This window comes from Filicampus tigris, chromosome 11 (assembly GCF_054856515.1).
Source record: "Filicampus tigris isolate MCC_2025a chromosome 11, RoL_Ftig_1.0, whole genome shotgun sequence".
Classification (NCBI taxonomy): domain Eukaryota; kingdom Metazoa; phylum Chordata; class Actinopteri; order Syngnathiformes; family Syngnathidae; genus Filicampus; species Filicampus tigris.
Genome location: NC_141227.1, coordinates 3,968,958 through 3,982,717, shown reverse-complemented (window position 1 = coordinate 3,982,717; position 13,760 = coordinate 3,968,958). Strand labels below are relative to the sequence as shown.

The following is a 13,760-nucleotide window of genomic DNA, read 5'->3' as shown; positions in this document are numbered from 1 at the left end:
TGCTCTTTACTGCGAGGGCAATAAAATATTCAAGATTAAAATGCCAAGGAGAGCAATTTAACAGAGCAGCTGTATAAACATTTACAGACGTACCAGTATCAACAGTCTGGTCCAAACGGAGTTGTTATGATATAGGCTGCTGTGTCACCTCTCAACCAGCACCAGCGGGAGGATCACAAAATGGCAAGAGTGAATCTTGACCTTTTTTCATTCTGTGGAGACTTCAATCACAACTGTGATGTTTTGTTTTAACGAGAAAGTCAACCCAAACACATTTTTTCCAGAATACTTTCTATGCAGGCCCACTGGTCTAAATACGGCATTCCGGTTAATCTTACATTTGTGGACTATGAGGAACACCCCAGTTTTTAGCTAGCTCGGGGGGCGGCTATTTTGTCACTTCTATCGACTGAAGATGACATCACTACTGCTCAGTGCTCAGATAACGACCAATCATGGCTCAGCTTCAGAAAACAGGTGAGCCGTGATTGGTCGTTATCTGAGCCCTGAGCAATTTCAACGTCACCTTCAGTTGACAGAAGTGACAAATCGGCCGCCCCCTGAGATGGTTAAAGGTGGGTGCATTTTGCTGCATAAATTATAGTCCACCAACGCAATATTAATCAGAATGTTGAGCGATTTCAACTAGTGGGCCTGCATAGAACATATTCTGGATAAAAATATGTTTGGGTTGACTTCTACTTTACGATGGTTGAATATTTGTTACCTACAACATCCATGTATTAACGAGAATCAAAGATTAACTCATTCACTGCCATTGACGAATTTACTTGTCTTTTCATAGTCCAGCCATTCAATCCCAAGAACGTATTTATATGTTTTTTCATATTTTTTCAAACGTTAGGGTAAAAGAGGGTCTGAAAATGTCTGTCAGTGAATGAATTAATATGGCTAAGATGGATGCAAGAGACCAAAATCTAATAAGAGCCTACATAAGCATGACAAATGACAACCCCAGGAGACTAAACAGAGACATAATCATCGGTAGGGCTGGGTGATACGGCTGTAAAGTATATCACGATATATTGGTCGATATCGATATATATAGAATTTTCATTTTAATAATAATGACCCGGAGGAAAATGAATTTAGGTTATTTTGCGCCCTAACTCTTAGAACCAAGTTGGCAAGAACTACCTGACTTTATCTACAATAGGGCTGCCACAAACTATTATTTTGCTAGTCAACTAATCACTAACAATAGTCGCGATTAGTCGACTAATCGGATAATATATAAATCGTGGCAAATCGCAGCAGCAAGCTGCTGCTCTTATAATAATCTTCATTCGCTTACAGCTTAAATTCTTTATGTACAAACTAATCATGAAGACAAGATGATAGTACATTCAACTTGTATTAAACTTTGCAACTTAAGCCATCATTCCTGACATGTTTATAAATAAAGGAGTGACTTAAATTGATGGCGATACTTTTTTTTGCTGTATTTTTCATTCTTTAGTGCGTTTATAAAATTGAACCAAAACTATACACTATGCAGAGTTGCACTAATACAGTGAAATTATTTATGAATACAAAAAGAAGTACTTATTACATAGTACATATTTCACTCTTCTTGGGCACCAAGACTTTTTTTTTTTTTAAGGGAAGGCAGTGAAATCAGAGGAGTAAATTGGGAGAATCCTCTGTGCTAAAGGAAACTAAAATAAACACTTGTCTTGGTTTTTAATTTTGTGTGAATGTAAACTTTATCAAAAAGGTTTTGTTATTCTTTTCACTAATATGCATATTTAAAAGTACTGTATTGTCCGGACTATAAGTCGCTCCGGAGTACAAGTCGCACCAGCCATAAAATGCATAATAAAGTGGAAAAAACATATATAAGTCGCACTGGAGTATAAGTCGCATTTTGGGAGGAAATTGTGCGCTTAGTACACATCATTTCCACCGAGCTACGATGCTACATGTAGCATACAAGAAAGTTATGGTAAGATAACTTTAAACACACCAAAACGTTTGCAGATCGATGAAATAAGTCTTTTATTTATCCCCGACCATGTAGAATGTTTCCAAGTCTCCAAAAGTATTTATGTATTCGGTCGTAATTATGTCTTCGTCTCCTTTGTGCTCCTCCTTACGTCTGTGGCTGCATGTTGCAATACCCCAGCCAAAGGCAGGCAACTGCCTGTTTGTGGTTCATTCTTGTTCAATCATCGCCTTGTAGATCAATGAAATAAGTCTTTTATTTATCCCCGACCATGAAAAATGTTTCCAAGTCTCCAAAAGTATTTATGTATTCGGTCGTAATTATGTCTTCGTCTCGTCTGTGCTCGGCTTCTTACGTGTGTGGCTGCATGATGCAATACCCCAGCCTGAGGCAGGCAACTGCCTGTTTGTGGTTTGTTCTTGTTTAACCATCGCCTGTAAGTAACTCAGACAATTGTGTGTAATGAGCATGCAAAATTTATATAGGAGCTGAATTGTGGATGATTGTACTGTGTTGTTGACTGAACATACTAATCGCTATCGCTAATGCTAATCACGGTTGCCAATCGTTAGCATGTCTGCCTGTTTATGGTTCATTCTTGTTCAACCATCGCCTGAAACTAACTTAAGACAATTGTGTGTAATGACATTTACATATGAGCTGAATTGTGGATGATTGTAGGTTGTTGACTGAACATACTAATTGCTATCGCTAATGCTAATTGTGATCGCTAATCGTTAGCATAGGCTCATCTTGTTCATGTCTATGAAAATACATGTGTATTTAATGCATAGCTTGATAGTATTTTCTGTTTCTTGTGCAGTTTCACAAAAGAAATAGGAAACTTCGCTGCACACCTAGAGTCTGTGGAGTTTGTTTGTGAATGTTTAGCTGTTTGGATAAGCTGGCTTCCTCGACTAGCAAGGCCTGTTAGTTTAACAAAACATTAAACTTTAACCGTTTGAATTATTCATGCATTTTAATAGCTTTTAGGATGTATCTTATGTTTCTTTATGCGGGTTACAATAACATGTCAAATGATATAGAAGTAATTGTCATGGCTTGTTAGTGCTGACTTGTATTTATGATGTTTTGTCTCCCTCTGATTTATTAAACTTTGGAACTCCATTTGTGGATTTTTGCATGGATGCTACTTTTTAAACATATTTTTAAAATCTCACAATACCCCTGGAGTACATTCACATACTCCCATTTGAGAACAACTGGATTAAACAATTCAAAGTGTACAGCGGATAATGTGAATACTATGGAAGACACTTACTGATGTGAAAGCCAGAAGTTCTTCTTCGGTCAGTTTGTGGACAGGGTTATTCTTGTGAAAATCAGTACTGTAAAACACAGTATACACAAATGTCCATAGCAGTGTCAAATATTGTCGAATCAAAAAATTAAAAGCATATTAGTTCAGTCAATAAGCTTCACACCCCAAAAAAGCCATCCATCCATCCATTATCTATTCCGCTTTATCCTCACGAGGGTCATGGGGGGCTGGAGCCTATCCCAGCTGTCTTCGGGCAGTTGGCGGGGGACACCCTGAATTGGTTGCCAGCCAATCACAGGGCACACAGAGACAAACAAACGTACACACTCACAATCACACCTAGGGGCAATTTAGACTGTCCAATGACCCTACAATGCATGTTTTTGGAAAGTGGAAGGAAACCGGAGTACCCGGAGAAAACCCACGCAGGCACGGGAAGAACATGCAAACTCTACACAGGAAGGCTGGAGCCGGAATCGAACCCACAACCTCTGAACTGTGAGGCGGACGTGCTAACCAGTCGCCCACCGTGCTGCTCAAAAAAACCAATGATAGTTAAAAAAATAATTACAAAAAACAGCTTCACTCTTGCGGCTGCAAGCGGTGTCGAACAACGCACGAGACTGCTTGGGAGACAACCCCGCGATATGAAGACGCAGACTCATGATCACCTCCACACGCTGCGCGGACAGTAAGGAGCTAATGTTGTTGTGCCAACGCCTTTTGTTTTAACGGCCTGAAGCCAGTTGTTGCTATTAGCTGTCCCTTTATGGGGGTGGGGTACAAAGATCCAATCTGCCTGCCATGCTGTTTGCTGCAAGCTGCTGTCTCCCTCCTGGGAGTTGACACGAGTTTAGCGGCGCTAAATGTCCGAAACGTAACAAGTCAGGGTTCGGGTGCGCATTCATGCTCTTGTTCGCTTCAGCTTGCGAAACTGGAGAAGCAATCGCCACTGTATTTTTGATTTTGTGGAGGTGTTCATGATGACATCACGTTTTATGTCAATAAATTTAATATCACTTAAGCAGGGGTGTCAACCTCCTGGTCCTCGGGGGTCATCCTCCTGCATGTCTTATGCTACGTTCACGCCAAACGCGGATGATGCGTTTCTGGAGGCGCGTTTGAATTGGAGTCAATGTAGTTCGTGCGGGGCGGTGCGAATGATGCCTTTGGAGCGGCGGGACGCGGAGCGAAGAACCGAAAATCCATCCATTCGCCCCATTCGTCGCGTATTAAACAAGTCAACTTTTTTGCCATTCCGCCTCACGGCAGCCAATCAGCATCGGGCAAACAACGTCACACACAGCCACACAGCATCCTGTTCACTCTGCAGCTTTTTTTTTTCTTTTTTACAGTTCCTGAACGTTACCAAGACAGCAATATTGTTAGCATTGCCACAGTGTGTCGGCCAATTGATTGCGATGTTGAAAAATGCTGTCATGGCCTACTACCAAGCGAAGCCCCTCCCCTCTCGGCCGTGAGCGAATGAGCGGCTGCAGCATTCAAGATTCAAATTTCCCGCGGTCAAACGCGAGCGAATCAAGCGACTCGAAACGCTTCATTCACGTTTGGTGTGAAAGTAATATTAGAGGTATCCTCCTGAAACACACCTGATTCAAACGATCGGGATCGGGTCAGGCCCCTGCAGAACTTGCTGATGAGCTGATCATTTGAAACAGGTGTGTTGCAGCAGGGAGAGATGGAAAACAGGCAGGACAGCGGCCCTCGAGGACCGGAGTTCGACACCTGTGACTTAAGGTTTAAAGTTTTGTTTATTTTTTTTTCCCTATGTGCTTTCTGCTGCTGCGAGTGACTGGTACAGGGTGACCCAAAAAAATGGCAATTTTTGAATGCATTTGTACAGGAGGGCGCCGTAATAAAAAAATGAAAATGACATCATTGTTTCTTAAACGGCATGTTTTAAGGTATCAATAACTATGAATAAAATATTTTTCGTCCATCACTCTCGGTTTTATTGGATTGTGAAAAAGTTGCCGATGAATAATCTAAATAAGAAACTTTAACCTCACGTAGTAAGTAAATCTTTCCATAATTACAATGAAAAATATTGTCCCAGTGATTTGCTTAGGGGAAGTTAAATTCCAGACTTCTTTTGAAAGACTTTTTAATTCCATTTGAAATTAAATTTAAGACGAACTTCACAATATTTAGTTAATATCATATATTTAGTTTAATATAGTTTTCCAAAGTTGCTACAGTCCATAAATGATGTGTACTTGCTCCTAAGAGTCCAGACTAAAACCACATTACTGTTTTGTTGGTTCTGCTATCCTTATTGCATTACCATGAGAATTACAGTAGTTGGTCAATTTTTTTTTTTTTAAGGATGTTCATTTATTTTGAGATATGAGAATATTTAACATCATAAAATCCTACTTATCATGTTAACATTTACCCCAATACAAATTACACGAATAGTTGATGTTTTTAACCAAAAAGACTCACCAGGCAGTTGGTAGGTTTGTCTTTTCCTCTCTACATTTTTGGTTTCCTCGCAATGCTGTTTCAAAGAAAGCCAACCTTTTGCCCCATAATTGATCACTTTCCCATCGCCAAGACTGCAAAGTGCTTTTCCCGGATCTTGGTCTTTGAAAATGAACTCCAAGAGTGCGCATCCATCAACCTGTTTCTCCAAACGGGACCAATTCCATCAATTCTTGATCCCTTCAATCTAACCCGGACATTGTTCCACTACATCTCTTTTTGGATGTCTTTTTGTCATGACAAACTGAATTTTAGTTTAAGGCACAAAAGGAAACTACCTTAACTTGCTACCTAACACAACGCATTTCAATGGCCGACAAGTATACAGGCATTTTGGGATTTGCGAGATGGCCTGGTCCCTACTCGCAGAGCTCCAATGTAACTGAAATGCAAGTCTCCGTTTGGATTATTCAGGAGAAATTAAGCAGGAAACAAGACAAGATGCTGCTAGTGTTTGAAGGTCAAGTGATCGTCCAGTGTAGAAGACTTACCAGATCCCCAGGATGACTGCCTGCTCCTCTGCAGTGAGTTCCGGCAGCTTGTATTGATCCGGCTCTGCTAAATTAATCTTGTCCAACACTGTGTCATCCCCAAGATTGCAATCCTGCAAGTAAAAAAAAAATAAATAAATAAAATAAGAAGAAGAGTAAATCCGATTTATGAACGACTGCATTTGAACAGAACACACTATGGCGGAAAAGCAAACACACAAGAGAAAAAAAATTCATTCTGTTAAGTGGACCACATCATCTTTGTCCCACAGCATTAGCAGTATTACTCATATTTGTCGTCTTATTTTGCTTTACCCTAATGGCGAACACTGTGCAAGGGAAAACGGCACAAAAAACATATTTGTCAGAAGAGTAAAGGAATCTCCTACGTGCAACAAAAATATGGAAAACATGATCGTATGCAAATCAGAATGGAATCTTGTTTAACAAAAATAGCAGGATTAACAACAGATACAAAAACATTTGATGCAATAGCACCAGGAAAAATCCTCCATTGTAACACGTCCAGAGACAGTTTATACAAAGTCCTACACTGGGTGTTCGTCTCCAGTCTGTCAGTCCACACGTAGTCTTTTCCGTTTCAGGGGTTAATGGCTTTCACAGAGTTAGTCGACAGGGTCCTTTTTTACCATGCTTCATACTGTTAATGTCTGACTGTTCAGGAGGGGGCCACTGAGATCTTTGAAGTCAGGCTTCAGGTAGAAATCAGGAAAATCATCTGTGGCGTCAGTTGGGCTCCCCCCTCCCCCGCCCATACAAAACAAAAAAACATTTTAATACATCACAGGTTTCCACCTGGTGGGCCTGGAAAATAAACCCCTCGATAAGTGGCGTTCACTTTGGTTTCACTCTACTCTTATGGCTCTGATAGTACGACAAACATCAGAAACATTCAATTTTGTACAGGCAGTGTGAAATTGATCAAATTACTAGTAGCAGGGATAATCTTACTGAAAACAGTTGACACGATATAGTAAAGTCCTCTATGTAGAAAGTTAAGTGCAACGTGAGCATGACCTGAGTGGCTGAGAATTAACACAGTTTTACAGCTGGTATTGTTTTATTGTTTGATTTGGCACATATGTCCGTAATCTTTTAATTACAATCTTAAATCATTTTGTTGGTGAGAATAGTTCCAAGGAGGTCCTGCTCCAGCGTGACTATGCCCCAGTGCACAAAGCAAGGTCCATTAAGGCACGTTTAGATGAGAGATTGATGCGATATTGTGAAGCGGGGCCCTCTTAGCAAACTTACTTTCTTTAGTTGCTGTAGATGTATTATTCAGCCTTCCAAATAAATTTGTCCAAAACGTATCTACCACGCTGACGATATATCACAAGTTCTACCCTGGAAGCTTGGCTGAAGATTAAAAGTTGGACTCCTGGTTTTCTTTCTGTTTGAATTACAATCCACAGAATTCGGTCTAATGACTGCCTTGATTAAGCCCATTTACTCCCTCTCCCCCAGTAATGAGGACATTAGTGGTCTGAGCACTGTTTGAACAAAAAATACAACGGAAGTAAACAGGGGGAACATTACGTTTTCTTAGATTTATGTGCAGTCTTATCGCTAGGTAAAAAATGTGGCACACATCCGAGCGCTTACATCAGATCTTCCACAGTCCCCCAAATTATTTGCAGTATAGCTCCCACTTTGACCAATGCCATTGTACAAACATTTTTGTTCCCAGTCTGTTAAAACAACGCTTTCAAGGCAGCTGTTACAACTGTATTTTTTTTTTTTTTGGTCATAAAATCAAACAACTGTACTTGACCTTTGTCTACCACTCCTAGCTAAGCAGGCTGTGTCGTTAAAAAGGTCAATTGTGCTTTTTCAAAAATAATAACCATGACCAGTTTATTAGCTACTTTATCTTCATTTCAGCAACACCCAAGCAGTCCGTGGAGTCAAAAAGGTCGGAAACCCCAGCGATTGTGCAGCCCTAATACACAGTATATGTACAGTATATTACAATTTCTGAGCTGGAACAGAGTCATTGCATTTCCATTCATTCCAATGTAAAAGTTACCTCGATTTACCACTGTATATGCAGTACAGTACTGTACAAAAGTCTGATTGATGATTTAACCATTTGACAAATGTTACAACCACTAATACTGTGAATTGTGAAACGTCTAATGTGAATATTTACTTCTGCAGTTGTTAATAGTATTTTTAATCTCAAGATCAAAAGATGGACAAACTAGCAATCGTGCAGAAAGGGATTTTTCATATGCTTTAGTGACAATTACAACTTGAGATAGGGCCCTCACTGCAGTGCGTCTTCAATTTTTCTGTGTGACTTTCTACACTTTAGTTTGAGCTTTACTGTAGTAACACTCTGGCAGGCTGTCATTGACTGACTTGGCCATCTAATTTGTCTCAAAGTTTGGTAGCTTTGGCTGTAGGTTTTGGGTCATCCATCTGTGCAACACTGCTATGACTTTTGCAGCAATTGGTTCAAGGTGATAATTAGATTACAAAAACTGATATACTCCTACTTCTATCAGCAGTCACATCATCCATTAACACCAGTGGCCCTATTTCATGTGCATTCATACTGTGCATGCCAGGAAATTGCAGTCTCTTTGAGACATGTGGCTTTTTTTTTTCTTTTCTTCACATTACTTTTCGAATTTAAGAATGTTGATTGGAGAAAAATGTGAATGGCGCTTTAAAATTTAACCTGGTGTAAGGGTGTTTTAGTTAATTCGAATAAATATGAATAAAACAAATTTATGTAATTCAAAAGCCTTACTACTGTCCTGTGAAAAGACAAAGACAAATAAGCAGAGTTACACAAATCAGGACATAAAAACATGGGATCCTCACCGAGTCTTAAAATTAGGTAAATAAAACCTCAGTTCAACAATAATACATAACATACTGGATCTTGCTCTATTTCCAAAGTAAATTTCCAAAACAATTCAGAATCTCCTTATTCTGAAGTGAGAAGAAATATTCATAAGTGGAAAACATTCATGACTGTGGTGTGGCCACACTTCCCGGACTTGGACATCACAGTCAGATCACCCCAATGTCTGCTATGCAGTGTAATGTTCAGAAATACCAAAGAGCTTCCGGCCCTTCCAACGCATCTCCGCAGCGGCCGCTGGGAGCCCGCGGTGGCAGCAGTCGCCCTTCTCAGGGTCGATGATCCTGCCCGGGCCGGCCCGGCTGGCTCATTTGACAGACGCCGAGCCATATAACTGACGCGACGCGGTTTATGACTCAAAAGTCAGAATCAGCTAAGTCTAATGGCAAAATTGAGCCAACAAGTTCAACACACAAATGCCCATTTCCAGCTAATGTTTATCTTATAGCATACACAGCTACAGCATATACATAAATGCTGTACATACATCATATGGTATCATATGATTACATAAATTGCTTGGATTAGATACTTTCCTTGCTTGCCCTTAAAATGCAGGGTTGTGTTTTGCCGTATATATCGTCTTTTTAAAGCAAGACATGGTTAGCCAATCAATTGGTGTTCAGAAGCATGTTCTCAGTAACAGCTGCATTAATTGTATTGTCTTGAACTTCTCAAAAATAAAGCTCTTGTGAGAAATAATACAAAATATTAATACGAAAAAATGTATTGAAATAAATATACTAGTTAAAAACAGCCCTTTGAGTAATCCATGGTAAAGTTCACAAATAGTAAAAAGTTCAGGAAATTGAAGAACAGAGAAGTTCATGTGATTTGTCCAAAAATAAATCTTTTTTTTTTTTTTTTGATAGGAATCAGAATCAAGAATCGTTAGGAACCGGAATTGAATCAAAGAACCGGGATAGTTTAAATTCAAACAATGCCCAACCCTAAAATTAATTGGGTTATGTGAAAAATGGTCCTCATTAGAGGTGGGCGATATATATCGTTATTGATATCATCGTCAATCTTGCTTTCACGATGTGTAATTTTACATTATCGGGTATTAATACTGCCTCTGACTCGAGTCAGTCGACGGCCGCAAAGTATGAGGAAATGCATAGAGGAGTGTCGAGCCTCGAGCGGGGATTCATACTAGCGAGGCGCGAGTCCACGTCGTCCGTAGTCTGTAAATGGTTTGGAGTTGACAAGACTGACGTCAGTGGGAATAACATTGTTAGATGTGCCAAAACGGTCACCGTGAAGAGCAATTTTGTTGCACCACGAGCCATATGGATTACGAGGAAAACTTGGCGACCGCGCAAGCACGCTAAACAAAAGCTTAAACACACACTCAGAAAAGAGTTGAACCAACAAATATAAACGCACGCAGGCACTCACGCACATAACACTGTAGCGAGCAAGTCAATCGTGACATCCTGCATGATCGGTTAGCATTCAGTTTACACGCTTTTAGTCCGCATCATTCATAACTAGCCTGTATTCCCGAGGCATGGTGCACAAACTACGACGGTTTATTAGTGTGACGCCAGCATACACCCAAACATGAATTAAGTCACAAGTCTACATACCACAGCGATGAATGAGAAGGAAAATGCACTTTTCTGTAAGTTGCAGCTTTGTTATTCAACATCATTCTGAATACGGTGGCCAATGTATGAGAATGGGTGTTGTCATGACAACGTCTTTTTTTTCCCCTCGCTGGGTGACATTTCGTCACACGTCACATATCAAATACATTTTTTCTCATTCTGATTGCTGTAGTTAACACCCTTTTCCTCATTCTTATTGCTCTCGTATTTGGCTGTGGTACACTAGTTCTTACTGCAGTTCAAAATGTTACATCATTATGGAATAACAGCAGAGACATTTAAATTACATAAATATTCCCAAAAATCAATGTAACTACAAATATTTTTTTGTTCTTTTTAGTTAAATATTGTCGTAGAATATCATTATTTTTTAAAGAAGCTGTATTTAGCAATTTAAAAGAGATGTTGTTCACAAACGCTGTCTATCCACAATTGGTCTGTGAAGCAAGTGCAAATCTAAAATATTTTTTGTAGAATATTGTCAAATTATCGTTATCGAGTTTTTAAAAAAAATATTGAGGTATTTGTTTTTTGCCCATATCGCCCACCCCTAGTCCTCATTTACTTGATGTCAATTTCTTGCGTCACGTGTGTATGGTTGATTAACGGGTGAACGGACAGTGTTGGCAAAAGGTCATGCGAAATGTCTTGCTGTCATGCTATGATGGCGAGATTCAAAGAAGATCATGGGAAAAAGTAAAAGACAAAAGAAGCCATCAGGTGCTCAGGTTAGAAACAGAAGAAGAGGATTTGATGTGATGTAAATGACAATAGGCCAGGGGTCTGACCCCTTAAGTAGGCTATAGGCTATTTAGTAGCCTCTTGCTAAGCCATATAAGACGACTCTATTTGGTATTTAGTTTTGCTGAATTAGCAACTATTAGAATTGAGGCATCATGTCATCCACCTAATTTAACCCTTTAGGCAACCTAGTCTCGTTTATGTTTGCAACAAAATTCCCACAGGCATCCTGACTGTGGACTTTATTTCTACACGCTATATGCTAAGATAAATAACTTGTAACATACACTGACATGCCATTTTGTAAGATACATGTGATAAAGCTTTTTAAATCATTTGTAGTGTGTTATGCTTAGTTAAAGGGGAAGTCAATCCCCCAAAATTCTTTACAATATTATGTTGTATGCAGTCCCACGAGTCTAAACACGGCATTCTGATTAACATTGCGTTTAAGGAATATGAGTTTAACAATAAAATCCACACATTTTGTCCACCAGCCATTTTCCACTTGCTGTCGACTGAAAATGACATCAAAGTTGCTCGGGGCCCAGGTAACGACCAATCATGGCTCAGCTTCACAAAACAGATGAGCCATGATTGTGGCCTTCTCCATCATAAGTTGCCCACCCCTGCTATAGAAGTACCTCATACCTTGGGCAGTAGGGCTTGCGGTGTTGGTGAGGGCCTCGCGGATTGATCCTGATCCTGCTTTCTCTTGACCTCAAGGATGAGCTGAGCCAAGTACTTTTGCTGGAAATAGGTACGTTTTCCCAAGGCACCTTCATTGACCAAAAATAAACAAATACATATTTGTTGCTGTTGCTCATATTATTCAATTAGTTAAAAATGAAAAAAAAAAACATAAAACAAAACAAAAAAGGAATAGCCCAAAGGGTTCCAAAAATGAGGCTGACTTAAATCAAATAGTTTAAATGTCTTTTGGCGAAGAATGTCATCATTTATTTGTTTAGTTCACAGGAGGACTGAGGGCAATTAATACAATGTATCTCACTGTGAATGAATACAATAAAACAAGAAGAAACAACATATATTAACAGTTAAAGACTAAACTTTGTAGTCCAACTGATGACCACTGAGGAAAATTTAATAATAATAACAGTCGTTCTTAATAATAATTAAAAAATAATAATAATAATCATCATAATAATTAGGGATGTAATAATATCCAGATGTCATGATACGCTAATATATCCCGATACGAAACTCACGATACGATAATATATCCCGATATGAAACACACGATACAATAATTATCTCAATATTGTGGGGAGGTTGGCGATATACATATAAAATGCTCACAATACAGTATAAACACTCATGATATTGTAAAAAACAAATTTTTTTTAAAGCTCATATTAAAAAAAAAAATTAAAAAAAATTAAAATCACAATATCCTGTTTTTGTACATAATAACATAATCAATTGACAAAGAAATAGGCTTGGTCAGTGATTTTATTTTCATATGCTCCTCTTGGCTTAGCAGCGCAGTTATGCTGAAGCGGCCCGACGGATATGTTGAAAAATATTTTCTGTTATGAGATCTTGAAGCCTCTTTTTTGGACAATATTTACGGTACCAATTATTAGGGCCCGGCTGATTAACCGGCCTAGCGATTATGACCCTTCAAACATCGGCCAAATTAAGAGTTCTGACATTTAGAGCATTAACAATTTAAGATTACAGACAAAACTCAAATCCTTTGTAATCTTTGGTGCTTTTTTGGGATGGAAATTAAAACATGTTTTTTTCAAATATCGGATTCTTCAATTAATCAACAAAATAATCAACAGATTAATCGATTATGAAGACAATCATTAGTTGCAGCCCTAGTTGTGAACTTGTGATGAATGGAGAAATAGGAAAAACAAGAAAATATTTATAAACATCATACCAGTCATGTTGATATCAAGCATTGAGAGCTCCTGGGCTTTCTTGATGTGTTCCTTGGCAGCCTGGTACTCGAAGTAGGTCAGACTACAGTAAACACACTCCAAGTGGAACTGGATTGCCAGGTTTCTCTGCTCAGAGAACAGAGACTCGCATTTCAGCACTGTAGGGTTAGGAAGAGGAAAAATTCATCACAACCAAAAATCCATCACTACATTATTTCCCAGTAAGTCAGTCAACATTTTGATCATAGTTTTCCTTATATTTATTGAACATCTGACAAACAAACAGATGCCGACAGATGTCCAGAAATGTCATAAATGCTCATAAAATGCCATATTTTTAACTAATTCCCCTT

At 39.0% G+C, this 13,760-nt stretch overlaps 1 protein-coding gene across 1 annotated transcript in view; it reads right to left on the bottom strand.

The window, feature by feature from the left end:
• ttc27 (tetratricopeptide repeat domain 27) overlaps positions 1-13,760 on the bottom strand; it is a 66,097-nt gene that overhangs the window by 30,886 nt on the left and 21,451 nt on the right. Inside the window, exons 6-9 of the mRNA XM_086045871.1 lie at positions 13,407-13,565; positions 12,146-12,273; positions 6,245-6,357; positions 3,249-3,315 (exon numbers count right to left, since the gene is read on the bottom strand). Of these exons, the coding sequence (XP_085901997.1) occupies positions 3,249-3,315; positions 6,245-6,357; positions 12,146-12,273; positions 13,407-13,565 (467 nt within the window). The remainder of the gene's footprint in view (positions 1-3,248; positions 3,316-6,244; positions 6,358-12,145; positions 12,274-13,406; positions 13,566-13,760) is intronic.